Source organism: Poecilia reticulata, linkage group LG11 (assembly GCF_000633615.1).
Source record: "Poecilia reticulata strain Guanapo linkage group LG11, Guppy_female_1.0+MT, whole genome shotgun sequence".
Classification (NCBI taxonomy): Eukaryota; Metazoa; Chordata; class Actinopteri; order Cyprinodontiformes; family Poeciliidae; genus Poecilia; species Poecilia reticulata.
In genome coordinates, this window is record NC_024341.1 from 12,059,148 (window position 1) to 12,077,765 (window position 18,618).

At 41.0% G+C, this 18,618-nt stretch overlaps 2 protein-coding genes across 2 annotated transcripts in view; one reads left to right on the forward strand and one right to left on the reverse strand.

Moving 5' to 3' along the window:
* The window catches only part of cpne4b (copine IVb), a 37,364-nt gene extending 33,904 nt beyond the window's left edge, over positions 1 to 3,460 (reverse strand). Inside the window, exon 1 of the mRNA XM_008421793.2 lies at positions 3,060 to 3,460. The gene's annotated coding sequence lies outside the window, so the exon portion shown is untranslated. The remainder of the gene's footprint in view (positions 1 to 3,059) is intronic.
* A 3,320-nt stretch (positions 3,461 to 6,780) lies between these two features.
* On the forward strand, positions 6,781 to 17,445 carry dync1li1 (dynein, cytoplasmic 1, light intermediate chain 1). Its single transcript, XM_008421794.2, has 13 exons — positions 6,781 to 6,936; positions 7,193 to 7,266; positions 9,757 to 9,873; positions 9,978 to 10,208; positions 10,349 to 10,503; positions 11,450 to 11,543; positions 12,034 to 12,169; positions 12,255 to 12,366; positions 13,438 to 13,497; positions 13,617 to 13,661; positions 13,771 to 13,858; positions 13,962 to 14,081; positions 16,077 to 17,445. The coding sequence occupies exons 1-13, from the start codon at positions 6,833 to 6,835 to the stop codon at positions 16,193 to 16,195; spliced, it is 1,455 nt and encodes a 484-aa protein (XP_008420016.1). The 5' UTR covers positions 6,781 to 6,832; the 3' UTR covers positions 16,196 to 17,445.
* The last annotated feature ends 1,173 nt before the right edge of the window (positions 17,446 to 18,618 follow it).

Below are 18,618 nucleotides of genomic sequence, written 5' to 3' on the forward strand. Positions count from 1 at the left end.
ATGATATTTTAAGGAAATTTCATTTTGTTCAAAACATTTCTAAAATACAAATAAGCAACTATTACAAATCTGAGTTTATGTGTCCTAATTCTGAAACTGGACACAAGAGAGAGTTGCTCATAGAAAGGCCCTGTCAATCAAATACTGTCTCTTTGCACTTCGCCATTTGCACATATTTAAAGGAGGCGTAATGCAGGCATTTAGGGTAAAGCCTGCCAGTATTTATGCCAATTACGGCGAGAGTCAGAAGAGCTGTGTGTTACGCTCAAATTGCCTGGTAAAAAATACCATCTGCTGAAAGCAGGAAAGTAAAGATTTTGTTACAGGTGACTAAAGTAAAAAGCAAAAAGCAAAGTTTTATTGTTCTAGTTATCTATTCTCTATCTAACAAATGATTGTTAACGGTGGAATCTCAATTCCACTTAATCTCTTAGTCCTCAATCTCAACATACAGGTTTCAAGTGTATTGATTGATTCTGTGGAGCAGGTTATAAATTCAGACTCTTCAGTTGCAAACCTAAAACAAAAGACTAGTAAATGTAATGTAAATACTCAATATGTCTTTGAAGCAAGTCTTCAGATGTATTCTGCCTCTGTGTTAAAGCTGCAGTTGGTAACGTCTATAAAAATTATGCTTTTATATATACTGCTCAAAAAAATAAAGGGAACACTTAAGTGTTCACTTAAGTGTTTAAGTGTTCCCTTTATTTTTTTGAGCAGTGTATTTATTAAAACCGTCACCATGTCGTAACATGAGAGATAATCTGTGCAAAAGTCAGACTCCTTTGCCTCCTTCCTCCCCGTGGACCAATTGCCATCTGCAGAAATGCAGCACTCCTGTCAGAAAACACAATCAGAGAAGGATGAAGGTCTCTGCACTGTCAACCAGGCTTGTGTACGCGCCGCTCGTGACTGCCGGTTTGCTGCAGCAGAGAAACAACTTACCATTGCAGGAAAACTGTTTATCTGTGACAATTGCTTACTAGCTTTGCAGAGCAGAGAGCAATTGGAAGGGTGTGAGCAGCGTACACAAGTGTGATTGACATCGGTAAGACTCTCCTCTTGGCTCTGAGTTGCTGTTTTTGGTTGGGATCATTGCATTTCTACAGATCTCAGTTGGACCACAGGAAGGAGGCAGAGCAGCTCGATTTTTTCTTTCTTTCACAGCCTATCTGTGAAAACATATTTTCTGAGTTACCTACTGCCGCTTTAATAATTTTCAACAAAAATGGTAGAAATGTCACTTTTCTATTCAATACATTTACCAATGTAACCATTATTATAATGATTATTACTATTATACATACTTAGATATTTGTTCGTTATTGTCTCCAGTTCTCAACAAGCCAAAACAGGAAAAGAAACATTATTGTGAAGAAAACACAAAAAAAAGAATTCCTTCTTTAGCATGACCGATTCTAAGATATCCAAGTGAAAAAACTTAATATTACATTTACTTACATATTAATATATGTTTGCTTATATACTTTTGCATATTTTCAGCAGAGTAATCATCAACACACTTCAAGTACGATTATGCATAACAATAGCAAGGCCAGTTTTTGCATTAATCATAACGTCGTTGTCTTGTTTTGTTTCTGTCTTTCAGGTCTAATGATTGTTTGGCCATCTTGGAGTGAAAGTTAATGTTGTAGTATAAAAAAGTATAAGTCTGCCCCCAAACGGCCAAACTATTCTGAGATGAATTCTCAGAAAATAGCTCAACTTCTCTGCCATGTCTACCACTTTGAGCATTCAACACTCTAAGTGACTCTTTAGTTGATGCAGACAGAGCATCTGCATAATGCAGCATGAGAATGAGTACCATTAAAAGGTCATTGCGACTAGATTTGTGAATTTTATTTATTTTTTTGGTGGATCCTGTAGCAGTAAACCTATGAACTGCATCTCTTAGTTACAATCTTGATGGCATAGAATTCATTGACACGTTAAAAAGTTTGTGACCGTCTGGTTTGGCTAGACGTTGACTAATGTTTGCGTCGGTATTCCACATGTGAAAGGGTGACGATCTCAAATGTTACATTACGCTAAATATGACACAACGGCGAGATGCAAGGAAGACAGTTCGTCGGATTTGCTGGTAAGCAATAAAAAACGGATTCCTACTTTTTAAATATAACGCTCTGCATTTGACTGCAATATTTTCATAGAGGCAACAGATTCAACAGAGTGAGCCTTTTTTGCAAGCAGTTCTCAAATAAAAACTCGACCGGTTGCGAAGTTGGGGTTTAGAGCCCTGAGTGCCCTCTTCTCTGCACACTGTGACAATCACCAGCTCCACTGCCTTGACCCTTGCCTCAGAGTGTACATGCCGGTGTGTGAGTGTGACCGCTCACCTTCACATATAAGCGAAGCAGCCACTCCGACAGATATTGCCATCAACACTGCAGTCGCAGGAAGGTGTGTGACACCATCTATAATTGCTTGGCCACATATTGATTATCAGACAGATAGAGGGGTTGCATTCACAAGCACCTTGTCCTATAAAGACGGTACGTGGCATTTGCTGGAAAGCAGACATAATCATAAAATCTCAAAAGATGGAGAAAAGGAACGTGAAAAAGGGGAAACTTTTTCGGGGAACTTTCAGTGGTACTGGAGCTGAAATATGAGGATGAATGTGGAGAGTTTGGGAGGAAGAGAGGGGATTAGTGAGACTGATTCTGAGAGAAAAGAAGAAAAGAGGTAACTGGGGAAGGATGAAGCAGAGCATGACACAAGTGAAGCGAAGAATGTGGATCTTCATGGAGCACATATTTTCTTCTGAAAGTGTTATATTAATTAATATTTTTGTTTCTCAGTAAAACAAAAAAGATATATTTATTTAATTTCACTGCAATTCATTTATCTACAAACTCAATAAAGATGCTAAACTATATATTTTAAAAAAAATCTTTTTTCTTTCTCTTGCTTCATTAGCATGTTTACATCATAAGCGGTGTGTTTTTTTTTTTTTTTTTTTTACAGGTATGTAGTACTGTTAAATTATCCAGAGCAAATAGCAGTCTATTGCCAGAGATTGCAGAGGGGAAACTCACCTCAGGGTCCTGGAGGAAAGATCCGAGCGGAGCAGAAGAACTTCACCCCCACGTTCACTCAACAATCACGAATACCTGACCGCCTCCGGACCCATCTCACTCTTGTTGTGTAGCTATGTTTCCCCCTCAACTCACCCCCCCTCTCCTATACTCACATTCGCACACACACACTCCCACCTCTACCCCCTCCTTGCACTGCAGAGCTCGAGCAGTTTTTGGGGCGCTGACTATAGAGAAGCGGGGATGAACAGTCGCTGCTTCCAGGACGGAGAGGATTCGCTCCGCACGCCTGGTTCTGCTCCGGGCGCAAGATGTGGAAGAGGAGGGGATGGCGCGCCACTTAACAGGAGTTTGTAATCCGCTGGCTCCATCGGGGGCCGCAGGGAGCGCACCCTATACCGAGGGAGCGGCGGACACTGATCGCGGTGTTTTAACGCCATCTAGTGGTTGCTTGAGGAACGCTTCTCCATTAGAAAAAAAAAAACTGCTTCTCTGCTGCTCAGCTTTGATTGGCTGCGATGCGCTTCAGTGGTTTCATAATAGGGACTGACCACACACCTGAGACCGCTTAGGAGCTGAAGTTCACAGTGTTCCCAGCAGATTCGTCCCCTGAGATCAATTTAATGTGCTCAGAAGCCATGCGCATGGCTGAATTATCTGCATGATAATTCAAAAATGGAAACAGCACAAATATCCACGTTTTTATTCCTTAATTTGACTACAAATATGTTATTGTAAAACACATCGTTAGACTTAAACCAGTTAGACATTTGAACACATTTTATTTATATGCATTTTGTCATGTTAATTTATAATCATTTTTTAAGTTAATTTCTCCACTTAATTAATTTAATTGCTCAGATAAATTAAGTTATTTTTAACTTTTTTTTTTTTTTTTTTAAGATTTAAACCTTAGGTTGATAATTTGTGAAACTATATTTTACGGTTGCATCTGGACATCACCAAAACGTTAATACATTGCAGTAAATCAGTTTAAAAGTAAAGCTGCTGAATTAAATGGATCCCCATGTGATGTGACGGATGGACCCACAGTCCATGTACAGTCCGTGTACCGTAGGGAGTGCCTAACAAGCACTGGACACTTGTTAGGCATTCCCTATTGCACGAATTTCCTCACCAGTGGAGATGATCAACATGTGGCCCTGCTGGGGTGTTAAGGAAGCCCAAGTTACTTTAATAGCAGCTCTCATCTGCATTGTTACCTGCATCTTCTTCTTGACAATCTTCCACGGTTTCACCATGGGGTTTTTGTGTCAGGCGAGTTAAATAAGCATCGCAACGTTATGGTCCTTAAAGCTGCTATTGGTACTTAAAGCTGTGTGGGCAGATGCCAAGTACTGCTGGAAAATGAAATCGGCATCCCCTGCTAATCTGCAGGAAGGCATGACATGCTCTGACTTTGGACTTGATCAAGCACAGCAGACACCAGCGGCAGCAGATAACATGGCTCCCTAAGTCATCACCGACAGCGGAGTCTTCGCACTGGGGCTCAAGCAGCTTCGAGTCTGCGCCTCTTGACTCTGCTTAGAGCCTCTTCAAGTCTACATGAAATGCAGAGTTCACTTTCATCTGAGTAGAGAACTTTGTATACCATTAAGCAAGAATGCAGTCCTTTTAGTAACACAATCCTCTCAAGATTGGAGTTATTCCAACTCTGTGCATCGTTTTCTAACGCACTTTTTTCCCATCCACTCAACCGTCTATTAATTTGCTTGTCGTTTTAAGTTTTGATTGGGTGGGCCTTAGCGTAACCTCCCTGTGTATATTTTGCTTTTGTTTCTCTAATGTAATACTTTCATCCTGAGAAACTGAGTTTTTGATTGTCATTAACTTTAAGCCACAGTCCTCTCAGTGGCAGAAATAAACACTTTGAATGTACGGTGTGACACACGGTGCAATGAATCTACATAATGAGTTTGCATAACTGAATTCTAAGTTCCTAAACGGCGTCTGTATTAGTGAAACTGAAATGTAAAATCTCTTCATGTTCCACCGTTTGTAACAGAATGTCCATGTAAATCACATATCTCAATCTACAATCATCTTTTATTGTGTAAATTCAAAATCCACAAGCTCTCTTCAATCAATGGTTGTCCATTATTCATGTGCCCCATTTCTAATGCTGTCCTGGGCAATTGCCCTTAAGGCAAGTAACGATTATTCTCTACCAGTGTACATTACAAATAACACTCCTATCTTCAGTCAAATTCTTAAAAGGTTTAGCTAGGACTTGTTGCCAAATTAAATGTTATACATTGCATTGACAACCTAATATGTTGAATCGACAGTTAAAGGAGTTCAATGGCTCACGTTTATTACGAATGTATTTATTTTTATGATGTCGTTTTGCAAAGAAATACGGAGTGTGGCCAACAACCTCTGTTTGAAGTGCCTCCAAATCCTACATGGAATTATGGCTTTATCTCCTTACAAGCTTAGGCCCGGTGCCATTTCATTCACAAATCAGTGGCAGTGATTTAGAAGGCAGCATATTTAGGGGGATAATTCATCTGAAACGAATTTGAGTTGAAAATGCATTTAACCTGATAATTTTTGGAGGAGGAGGGTAAAAAAGGCCAACATATTCAACAACATTAAAGTCCCCTATATTGTGCAGTCATTGGTGATTTTTTTTTCTCAAGGAGAGTTTGTCTATCAAGATGTTTACTGTATTGTTTTAAATTCTTACAGTTTAATACATCTTGCTGCTTTTTCTTTTAAATGTCTCACTGATGCAAATACTTCACTATTCTGTCAAATGTTCTGTAATAAGCTGATGACCTTCCAGTAAATAGGAAAAGGGAAAACGTGCCTGGAAAACGGGTGACAGCATGTTTCAGCAATAAAAGGTGATTCTACAATAAAGTAGCTCAAGGGGATTTTTTTTTTAAAATCTGGTCTATATCAGATAAAATCCCAAGAAAAAATACAATAGAGACTCTAGTTTTAATTTGGCAAACATCCTTGACTATCTTTTGGCAGACAAAAGGTAGACAAAGATATGACTACCTTTTGTTCCGTGATCAAATGACAACACATGCGGCTGTTTTCTCAATCAAACTTTTACAAATCAATACTTGAATCAAATTTTCTTTCAGATCTGAAAGGGTTGTTATTATTGGTGCAGATTTTGTGAAGATATTGAGAAAGAAACGCTGTCACAGGTGCATTTTTCGATATGAAACCCTGCATTTATCCTCTGTCTTCTCCATCTTTCTGCGAGAAGGTTCAGTCCTGATGTGACATCGTTGTCTGATGTCTATAGCGGAGCTGGAGCTTTGTGCGGGTGGACCACGCCCCGGCCACGGCGTGCGGTGTTGTCTAACGAACTGGGTTAGCTCACTGCTGCCACTGCTGCTTACTTCAAGGTGTTGCGCCGAATAATGTACCCCTGCAATAAAAAGCACATCCACCTGGAGGATGTCATTGATTTACCTAATAGTAATTTTATTAACAGTATTTCTCATGGAAAAGCTAAGTATTTTTAATTTAAATAAATAAATAATAACACATATATCGTGGGGCATGTTGTCAGCTGAGAGTATACAACCTTTTCTTTTTCTTTGGAAAAATGATTTAATGTCACTGATATTATATACCAGAACCAGTCACCAGTTTCATTAACAAGACTTTTTTTTTAATTGGAAAAAGGGGAATAAAACCTGCCTTCAAACCATTGCACCTCAAATGACTGGGGGTGCGTTTTTCGACATAACACCGTGCGTCCAGTTAGGTTTACAAGCCCTGCGAAGATGGCGACTTCAGGGAGGAGTGCATTATTATCCTCCACATCAGCTGGATCTAAGAGCACACTGGAGAGCTCCAACCCAGAGGAGGAGGATGGGCAGAACCTATGGTGGGCGATGCGAAATTAAAACTCTTTCAGTGCGCACAGGTTTTGAGGTTTCACGGCGTAGAGTCACAGTGTTGGGATAAGGATGGTTTGACAGCTAGTATGCTAGCGATGCTAACTAGCATCAGCACCAGACTCAGTGGTGACACAGCGGCACCAGCTCGCGCTAGCCTCTCGCTGCTGCCAGTTAATGTTTATGTATGAGTGAACAAACAAGCCTCGTTTGGCTGCGTCTTTAACGGCCCCGCTCTGTCTGCAGGTCCACCATCCTGAGTGAAGTGTCCACCCATTCAAGATCAAAGCTACCGTCTGGGAAAAATGTCCTGGTCATGGGTGGGTATCAGTCTGCAGTCTCCTGGCTAGCCAATGGGCATCGCTAGCTCGGATAGCCCTGTAGCTGCTGATCGCCTCATCCTGTTCCCTTGACTTATACCTGCTCTGTAGCTAAGCTAGCTTCCCTCTGGTGATGGGGCTTTTGTGTCAAAGCTTTGCGGCTGGGGAGACGGAGACAGGTGTATTTTCCCGACACAGTCGTTCAACATCACATTATGAGAGAAACCCTGCAAGTCATTCTAGCTCCCAGTGATGCTAGTCGCTGCTAGGCAACGATAAGTCTACGAAATGGGTGAATTAAAAAAAAAAAATGACGTGCAAAATACACAGAGGCTGTTTGGTATTTTTAGTTTGATTGAAGCAGAAAGGGTGCCTCCCAGACCTCGCTAATGTCCGCGCACATTAACACCCAGCACACACACATCCGCCTGAGATAATCCGCTGCATGCTATCCATTACAGCTAATCAGCCACTTGGTTACCTATGTATGGAGTGCTGTGTGTGAGGCCATTTGCTTGTTATGCTGTCCATGACAACATCAGCAAGCTCAGCTGCAATACACCGTGTCCCCCTGTTGGTATAGATGAATATGACACACAGCAAGAATGGGTGCAGAGCTGACCTTATAAACACGTTGCAATGTTATGGATGGTGTTTCCATGCAGACATTTACAGCTGTGTTTCAACGAAGTAGGGTGATGTTTAAGCTTATTTGAAAACTTCCTCTCCTTAGTTCTAATTATGAAATTTGAACATCAGTGTCTATCCATTTCACCAAATTGTCAAATCCCCATGAACTATACACATATAAAACAATATTCATTCTAGACCAGGGGTCTCGAACTCAATTTACCTGGGGGGCCGCTGGAGGCAGAGTCTGGGTGAGGCTGGGCCGCATAAAGGATTCCACAAAAAAAAACATTTAAAAAATATCCTCAAATGTCATCAACATTTAATTATTTCTCCAATACATGAACTGCAGGCTTGGGCTTTGACAAAGACATGATGAGGGTGCGACAAAATTTAGGGTGCGTTCACACTGCAGCCTGAAGTGACCCAATTCCAATTTTTTTTGTCAAATCGGATTTTTTTTTTTTTTGCCTGGCCATTCACACTGCCACACATATGCGACCTGTATGTGTTCTGCAGTCTGAACGGGCAAACGACCTGAAAGTGTCCCGCATGCGCAGTAGAGGGCGCAATAGCGTCAGCGTTCTCAGTGTTCTGCCAACCGCCATAAAAAGAAGTGTTCGGTGTTTGCGGAAGTAAACATGGAGGCTAACGGTGGAGCTTAGCTTACATATTTGAAGTTGTTGTCCGACCGGAGCAGCATATTAACAACTTAATCCTCATTATAGTCCGTCATAGTTGTTTTTCTTCCCACTTGCACGTATCAGGACGCAGAATTTGTTCAGTTCGGATGAATGCGGCCTGGACGGTAGGTCACATTTGAATCGGATATGGGTCGCATTCGAAAAGAATCCGACCTGTGATGTTCAGACCGTCATGAAAAGATCAGATACAGGTCGCATTACGTCAAAAAAAAAAAAAAAAATCGGAATTGGGTCACTTCAGGCTGCAGTGTGAACGCACCCTAAGTTTATTCCACTTGGCGTCGCTCTTGTTCTACGTTTCACAGAAGTCTTTTAGACAGCTAGCAAAGTATGGAGAACGTCTCGACGCGTGACGTCTTTACCGCTTTCTACTTGTCACAACAGCGCGGCGGTTGACGAGCAGCCCAGCCCGGTAGCAGTCGAACTTTCTCTGCGTTTGATCGTGGCATTTGTTAATGGTAGAAAGTACCGGAATGGCGACTGCAAAAAAAAGGCAACTGGTACCGGACTGGTCCATCATCCGCCGCTCTATTGTTACAAGCGTAGTGAGCATGAAGTCAGTGTAGCTTAGCCAGGCACCGAATGTCAGCCATGACGAGAAACAGCGGGCAGGAACTTCCTTCATGTCCGCTCACCCTGTGGGCCGCACTAATATACTTTCATATCACGGTGGGGGCCACAAGAGAATGAGACCTCTGTTCTAGACAAAGCTACCCTTGCTTTTGGTACCCTAATGCATAGCTGTAACTTAAAAAAGTAATGTATTTATATATTTTATAAACAAAACTAAGGACATTAGTTAAATTCTACACTACACGTGGATATAAAAATACTCTTTCTGAATACTATGAAACGTTAGATTTAATAGACACTTAAAAGTTGTAGCACCTCTCTCTAACAATTAACTGGGAGTAGTTGACAGCACACTAGAGTACGTGGAAAAAAAGGATGCACATTAAAAGTTGCATCCTTACCAGCTGCAAAATGTTGGTTGAGGTCAGTCACTTTTTAACTTGACCACTATTCAATCTTAAAGCATTGTTTTTTTAAAAATAAAAATAAAAAATAAAAAAACATTGAAATGTAAATTTGAATCAAATGGTGTGATTGATTGTCTGTATGGGATCCATGTTATTCACCTATTTCCTGTATTTAGGTGAGGTGGGCTCGGGGAAGACCACCTTGGTTGCAAAGTTACAAGGCATTGAGGAGTACATGAAAGGGCGTGGCCTGGAATATCTCTACTTCAGCGTTCACGATGATGACATTGATGGTAACCAGACTGCAGATTCTCTTTTTTTTTATCTCCATCACACCAATAGTACCGCGTATCAAGACAAGTTTTTAAATATTGACCTAGTTTGTGTGTTTGTTTAGATTTCACTCGATGCAACGCGTGGGTCTTGGACGGAGATCTCTACCACAAAGGCCTGCAGGGAGTAGCTGTCCCAGTGGGCTCCATCGAAGACACTTTGCTGCTGATAACAGTTGACATGTCACGGCCATGGAACGCCCTGGACTCTCTTCAGAAGTGGGCTGCCGTTGCTAGGGAACACATCGACAAACTCCGAGTCGCTCCAGAAAAGCTGCGGGAGCTGGAACACAAAAGTGAGTCAACTGGGGGGAGTGAAGGGAGCGGTCTTTACAGAAGCATGTCTTATTTGAAGTTTTATCTAAAGAATGTTTCAGAATGTGCCCGTGTTTCAAATGTTGACCTTACTTTTTTTTTTTTTTTTAATGGTTTTTAGTCGTAAAACAGTTTCAGGAGTACACAGAGCCGGGCAGCGGAGACGACGGCACGCCACAGAGGAGGAGTGACGAGGAGGAAGGCGTGCTGCTGCCGTTGGGGGACAACACACTCACACACAACCTAGGAATACCGGTGGTGGTGGTTTGCACAAAGGTACAAACTTTCCAAAGTGTGTCTTTACGTACGGTTTTGGTCAGAAGGTGCTGCATTTTAACTCTTCTATTTTTTAGGGTGGAGTGTTATAATCAATAAAGTTAATAGGTTTTTAAAAGAAGTAAAGGGTGCACTTTTAATTTATTATGAATTGTTTTTACTCCACACACTTTCAGAATTGTACATGCAGGCTATCATGTAATGTGGTTGCTTTTTGGATGTAGGGTTCAATGAACCATCTAGCTGTTGTTTTGAGGTGCAATTGAAAAGTTTTTGGGGTAGATTTCCCAAATAGTTACTTTTTTTTTGTTCTTTAAATAAACATTTTGTCTAGAAGGCACGTAGCTTTATCATGTAGGAGCACAGTACGCTCTTAGTCTTGATGCTTTTCTATAATTGGTGACACTGATGTTCCAGCAGCTTTCTTAGTTTGTTCCTGAGCAAACTCTGCATTTATCTCGTTTAAATTTGAGGGTTATCGTTTTGGTCACACGGTTGCAACTGAGAAACTTTTAAAGTTTTTTTTAAAGGTTTTTAAAGAGACATAGCAGGCTGCCATTAACCTCCTGGAACAGCTCCAGCTGTGACCAACAGCTGAGTTTTTGAAAACCAATGAATTTCAGTGTAGAAAGTTCTAATAAGACTGGTCAAACGTTTAGCCAAAATTATGGCAGAGTCTGCACTCATTATTCCAACCTTTTTATGGATTAGCATAAATTCACAACAAATTCAAACTGTGAACTCAGATCAATTTTTATTTATTTTTTCATAAAAATCAGTAAAGTTGTTTTTCATTCGAGACTCCAATGCGTGTACGTAATCTTATCTCTGAGATGACTTTTATATGAAACTTTTACTCTAAGGTACACTGTGGATAAACGCTGATTTATTGCATGTGTTGGCAAACCTTCAAACTGATTTCTGCTACCTGCTTATCTGTCCTCAGTGCGATGCTATCGGCACACTGGAGAAGGAGCACGACTACAGAGACGAACACTTGGACTTCATCCAGTCCCACATCAGACATTTCTGTCTGCAGTGTATCCTTGAACTAACACAATGCTGCACCCTTGATGCTGCAGCAGAATATGCAGCACTAGCACTGATACATTGCAACACATACTTTCTGATCATTCAGCAGTTTACCCATGAAGTTACTTTTTTTTCTTTTCGGTGATATGATGGTAAAAAACCTGTGCCCTTCTGTGTGCAAGGATTTGGCTATGAACAGATCATCTGTCACTGCTTCTGATAATTTGTTCTTCTGCTTTGCTTTATCTTGTCATGGTTTTTTGTTGTTGTTGTTGTTATTGTTTTTGAAGAAAAAAGCTTTCAATGGTTGTTTGAAAAAAAAAGTCCAGGATTTGTTTTCCTTTCTGAGCGTATTTCAATGGGCCAAAGCTCGAATCGGTCCATCTGAAAGCCTGTTTTCTTTTTCTTTTCTTTTTTTAAGATGTTTGTCGCCATGGTTTTCAGGCCCCTGTGACGCTGAAATTGCTTTGTTCGGAATAGCCTTGACAGTGCATTCAGATGGCGCCTCCTTGCTTTACACGTCAGTGAAGGAGATGAAGAACCTGGACATCCTTTACAAGTATCTTGTTCACAGACTCTACGGCTTTCCCTTCCACTGTCCGGCTCAGGTGGTGGAGAGAGACGCCGTTTTCATGTAAGCTCGTACGCTCCCTCTCCCGGAGGACGACAGGATCGCCTTTTGGTTTGGTTTGTAACCCCCCCCATCTGTCTTCTGCCAGTCCGTCAGGTTGGGATAACGAGAAAAAGATCGCTATACTTCATGAGAACTTCCAGACGCTGAAATCAGACGACAGCTACGAGGACGTAGTAGTCAAACCGCCAGTTAGAAAGGTACAAACTCACAAAAGAGCGTCATGGCTTCCGTCACACGTCATTTTTACAGCCAATGCACTGTAAACAACCTAAAGGGGTTGTTTACAGTGACAAAAGATATCACTTTTGTGATATCTGACCAACACAAAAGTAACACAAAATTACATATCAGGAAGAAAATAATCTCTTTTCAACACTTTTACAGATCAAAATCCGAGAAGAGTGGTGTTTGTTTGCATTTAGCTCGACTGACGCGATACTTTGTAGAGCGCCTTGGACCGTAATTACAGCTGGGAGTCTTGGAACGCTTCACCAGCTTCGCACTTCTAAAGGCTAACATATTTGCCAGTTCTCAGAAAAGTTGCTCAAGATTCGACAGAGCATCTGTGAAGATCTTTTTTGAAGTTTTGCTGCGGGTTTTTAATTAGATTTAGGACTAGATTTTGACTGAGGCCATTCTAACATAAAAAAAACAAAAAACAGACTGAACAGATTCTTTCACAGCTCTCGCTGTCTGTTTAGAGGATGACCCTGCACCTCGCTTTCCAGACCAGACTTTTTGCGGAAACCACGTTATCTTGGAAATGTTTACCCCGGAGGCTTCAAGCAAGGACTTCTTGGAGTTTTCTTCTACCAGTGCCTTTCTTCTTGCTGCTTCTTCATAAAAAAAAAAAAAACACATTTGCAAATTACCCAACGAATTGCTTCCATGTCAACAGATCTTCCCACTTGAGTTGTAGATCTCTGCAGCTACTCCACAGCTACTTTGGCTGAGTTTTTTTGTCTGATGCTCTCCTTTCACAGCCTGAGTTTATGTGGACGTCCGTGTCCTGGGTGTGCAGATGTGTTGCTCTTTTTTTATTTTTAAATGGTGACGAGTTCAAGGCTTGGAACTTGTTTTCTAACCCTGCTTTAAATTTTGCCACAGTTCTTCCCCTGATGTCTCTTCTTAGTGATGCTTGTTCATTAATCTTCTCTAAAAACCAAACAAAAAAAAAATTTCAATGCATTGGACTTTTGGAAATTGTAAGGTGCAAACAGATCTAATAAGCTGCATGTTGTAATGTTTTCCCCTTTTCTTTTCTCTAGATTGTCCATGAAAAAGAGATTCAGGCAGAAGATGACCAAGTGTTTCTGGTAAAGCTGCAGGTCAGGAAACATTTCCACTCTGCTAAAGCATGCTGGGGGCGCACAGAAGTTAAATCTGTCTTGATATGTTAATTAGGGGCTAATCGTTGGGACTGTGCATATTGTCCTCTAATTTGCAGACGCTGCTTGCCAAACAGCCCGCTGTAACAGCAGGGCGACCAGTGGTGAGTGGCTCTTTTATTTATTTATTTTTTTCCCCAAAACCCTTTGGCTCCAGTAAAGCGAATCCTCCTGAGTGACCATATGTGTAATTTTTGTTATTTTGATCCATAGGACACCACTAGCAGGGCGCCCACAGGTTCCCCGAGAACAAGCAATCGCTCCGCAGCGGCCAACGTGGCCAACGCCATGCCACAGTCAGGTGTGAACAGTCAGGTGTCTTTGTTCCTTGCTCTCTCCTTGCGTCTGCTTTTTTTTTTTTTTTGCGCTACATAAATGTTGTCCTTAATTATTCACACCCGCAGGTCAGACAAGCGAGGGTGTGCTGGCCAATTTCTTCAACAGTCTACTGACAAAGAAAGCCGGGACAGGCGGCCCCGGGACACCAGGCGGTAACAACACTCCAGGAACTGTACGGAAGTCAGGTGAGAACACGAAGCCTCTCACTTTTCCTTGTTTTTTTTTTTTGTTTTTTTTTATTACAGTGTGACTTGTTAGACAATTGTGCTTGAGGAAAAACATTTCCATCCTTAGTCACGCCTCATCACTTCAGCTCCCATTTGCTGTCTGTTATCTGTACTTTCCCACTTGTTCTCCACTCCATTTATAATGTGTGTATGCACTAGTCAGAGGATGCTGGCCACGTTAAGGTGTGTGTGAGCAAGATATTTCTCATTTACTGCTGCTCGCCTTTATTTTTTATGTTTTTAAATCAAACCCTCCTCCCTCTTCTGAATGTCTGTCCCAAGCGTCATAAGAGGAACATTTATATCACCTACATATTTTTTTGTCAAAAATGCCTTTTTTGGCAATCAACTTGTCTTACTAAAATGAATTTAAACCAAGAAAATCATGAGATTACAACTAATAATCAAAATATTTGATTATTTTTTTGCATAACTACATTTTTAGTTGCAAATTGGATTTTACCACAAAGCAGATCCAGTTATTTCAAATGACATCATCAGCATAAAGGCAAAAAGACATGAATGATACGCAGTCGTTGCATGTTCCCCTTTCTCATACCCTGCTCCTCTCCACTTGCCAAAATATTTTGTTCTTACTTATTTATTTATTTATTTATTTATTTATTTATTTTATTTTGTCTTGTCTGCATGTTGGATTTTATTTCTAATCACTAACATCTGCATCAGTAAATGCACATGATTCTAACTAAGAATAAAACACAGAGAAGGAGCAACAAGCGGCATGGAATGTGCTGAAAGCCCAAATGCAGACATCGTTGACTCTACTACACTGCTGTTGTTGGAGACAGACATTGATCAGAACCAGATGTCCTCTTCTGTTGCATAAATTATCTTGAAACCTCCCCCATCCACAAATCAGATGGCATCAGACTTATTTAGCTGTTTGTTAAGGTTAGGTATTCTCCAATCCATAACTACAGAGTCTGCAAAGACATTTTTTTTGTTACTTCTTTCTAAAGATTTTCTTGATCAGTCAAGCTTTCAGCTTGACCTTCATCACGTCTTCTCATTTGGCATCAGATATATTTTAGCTGTGTGTTTGACTGCTGAGTTGTTGTATGCAGTGAAACACAAAATGCTAATAGTAGTTGGTCTTGGTATTCTCTTCAGTTTAGGATGTGGAAGTCTGCCAAACTGTAAAAAATTGTGTGGAAAGTGTTTGTCTTTAAGCCGTGAAAGGGAGACTGCAATGGACGCATTTTTTTTAGAGCGTTTGTATGCATGTGTTAGAACGGCCCAGTTAAAGTTCAGACCTAAATCTACTTATAGTTGCGGTTCAGACACCCTCCATTACATCTGATTGAGTTTAAGCTATTTTTTCCAATTGAAATTTTTCAGATGTGTGAAGATAAATAGATACCTCATAAGCCCAGCAAACCATCTGAATGCAAACGTGTGACAAAACGTGGAAAAGGGCTGTAAAATACTCCCACTTGCTTGGCCGCTATATGTCAGATAAGTCAGGCTGGAATTGATCATGTCCAGTTCCTTTGCAACACTCTGTGGCTTTTTATTGATTTCCTGTTACCGTTCTGGGATTATTCTTGTCAGTGTTGGCTGTTATTCTCCAACAGCGACGCAACAGCAGCTGCTCTTTCCTTCTGCTAATGAGTTCAGACACAATGAGACCACTGGAAGCGCAGCAGCCTTCCGAGATGTTTGCATTAATCTGAGAAAAACGGCCTAATTAACAATACTGCAACTGCGGTAGTGCTTCTTCTCATCCATTCAGAATGATAATCAGATCTTTTTAGGGCTAAGGAGGCAAATTAAGCTAGACTACCGCTGTCCTAGTTTCACCCAGTTCTTATTTTAATCATGTGCATTTGAAACACGGCTTATCGCATTGTGAGTAAAAACTGCGTCAGTGTTCACTCCTCTGCGGTGTAGTAACAATGATTTACTTTCTTTCTTTTTTTTTTTAAACTTCAGGTTCAAAGCTGGGACTGAGCGACGTCCAGGCAGAGCTGGACCGCATATCCAACCGGGAAACTGACTTGGACTTGTCCAATGCCAACGACACCGCCGCCACCGACGGCCAGGACACATGAAGAGCGACGCACTTCAACCCCCCCCCGCTCTCCTTCTTCTTTTCCCTCCTCTGCACCTCCATCCACCTCCCTTCTTCCCTCCTCCACCTTCAGCCTCATAAAGAACGCAGTGAGGGCGGGGTAAGGGGGTCGGATGGGGCGGACAGATACCGTCGCTCTCATCGCTTTCTTCTCGAAGAGAAGAACTCACCATCTCTTCCCCCTTACGCCTTCCCTCACCCACACCTCGTTCCTGCCCCCCTCGTTTTTTTTTGTTGTTGTTTTTTTGTTTTTTTTTGTCTTCTCAGCTGTTACACCAAGGACAAGGTTGTGTCACTGTTACATGCAAGTACGTGTCCGTGGGGAAAGCCGGGGTCCAGTTGGAGTTGAGAGGGTGAAAAAGGATCGACTGAAAGTGAGGATGTTTTATGCATCCAATTTACTGTGATGGTACAGTTAGTGTTTTTACAGTATAAATGCTGAGGGCACATGTTGATGAGACTGCACTTAGGGTAAAATAGGAGGGACAGTGTGTTTACTGTACAAAAAGCACCAGATGGGGGACAAAAAAAAAAGAAACAAAAATGCAAATTCTTTTCTTTTTTTTTTTTTTAAGATGAAGGGAAAAACATACCAGTATTTGTATGTGTGTGTGTGTGTGTGTGCGTGCTTGTATGGATATGTGATTGTGTGAATAAAAGTATAAGAATGTGGGTAGATAGAGGATAACTAGGAAAGTTTCGACCAGAACCCGTTTCTTACGAGAGATTTTTGGGGTGTTCACTACCAAATGGGAAACGTCATTACCATTTGTCATACACTACAATTACACCAGCTGCATCTGTTACACTACCAGACTTAATTGAGAAATACAAAAATAAATAAATAAATAAACATTGATACGCAAACACTAAGGTTTCTTGTCCTATAACTGGCCAAACGACCCACTGGGGTGCTGCTACCAAACACATACAGCAAGAGGCGGTGCAGCAAACTGAACGAGTGCTAAGCAGTGGGGTGGGGGTGGCTGAGCTTTACTTGTACAGAAGATAAAAGCATTTGCAAGTTTAATAGTTGCTCCTTACGGGGTGGGTGGTGGCAAAGGTTTAAAGGGAGGAGGGGGCGTTGGAACAGAGGGAGGGTCAGGGGGTCACATCCAGAATGTACAGTCATTGTCTTCGCTGATTGGTCCTGTTATTTCAGAGCTCCGTGTTGGCGTTTGTATAATCAGACATGTCAATCAGTCAAATAAAAAGGTGTATTTATTCGGATTTACCTTTCATCTCCTTTTTTTTTTTTTTTTTTTGTTCAGAATTCTTACGCAGTCTGGAAGAGCGTAGGATTTGATTTAGATGATTTCTGGATCTGAAACGCCATATTAGGAGTTTATTTTACTGTTCCAGTGTTAAAAAGTTCCCCTTATCTGTTCATCAATCTATCTACCCATCATTTTATCTGTCTTTGCCCATCATTACTCCCTTTAGTCATCCATTCCTATGTCTAGCAAGCATCTATAATCCAACTATCCATGAAACCTCAAGATCATTCATCCACATCCCTCTCATCTACCCCTTTTCTATCCATTCTTACACATCACACCCTCACCTCAATAGAAATATCTGCAGAAAATTGATTTAACTTTATTTTTTTTGTATTTATCCTCTGCTAATTTGAGTCTGGAGGAGAGTGGGATTTTGAGGGGGCGATAAATGTGCACGAGCCCTGTCAAATGTTCACATCACTTACACCTAATTAAATTGTACAGATCATTTAGAAATAAAACGGTGCTCCGATGAACACCCTCAAGTGCTCTCGAAAGTCGAATGTGTGACTTAAGACTGGAATAAATGGGTGAGGTGGGGGGGGAGAGATAATTATGGTTTGCTCATTACTTTGATCAAATTCAATGGTTTGTGCAGGGCAACAAAAAAAAAAAAGATCCAGAGCTCCCTGTCTCAGGACTTTAGGAATCCTCTATTGGCAGCTTGACCACACAGCAAGCCATTGGCGGATTAGAGAAATACATTCCTTGATAAGATAGGGCCGTTTTTAAGCACACAGTAGCAGCAGCGCTACATCATGTGAAAAGTTGGTTCATTGGTGTGTTTTATTCTGAGTTGTTTTTTTTGTTTTTTTGCATGAGCAGTAAAAAGCCATTTAAGCCCTTGATGTTGCATTTACATCAGTTCCCAGTTATCTATTTTATGTAATGAGCAAACTATGAGGCTGCTAAAATGTTATTTCTTTCCTTACCAAGTATCAAGGTAAATTCGGCAGTGGTTAAGCTTCATTTAGCTTTATTCCAAAGGGCTGATTTTATCTACTTTCACATACAAAATACAGATTCATTCACTAAATTACAATGCTATGTGAAGGTTGATTTATTTCTCTCAATTCTCCATGAGAAACGCCTCATACAAATTATTCGCACACAGACTGTTTTC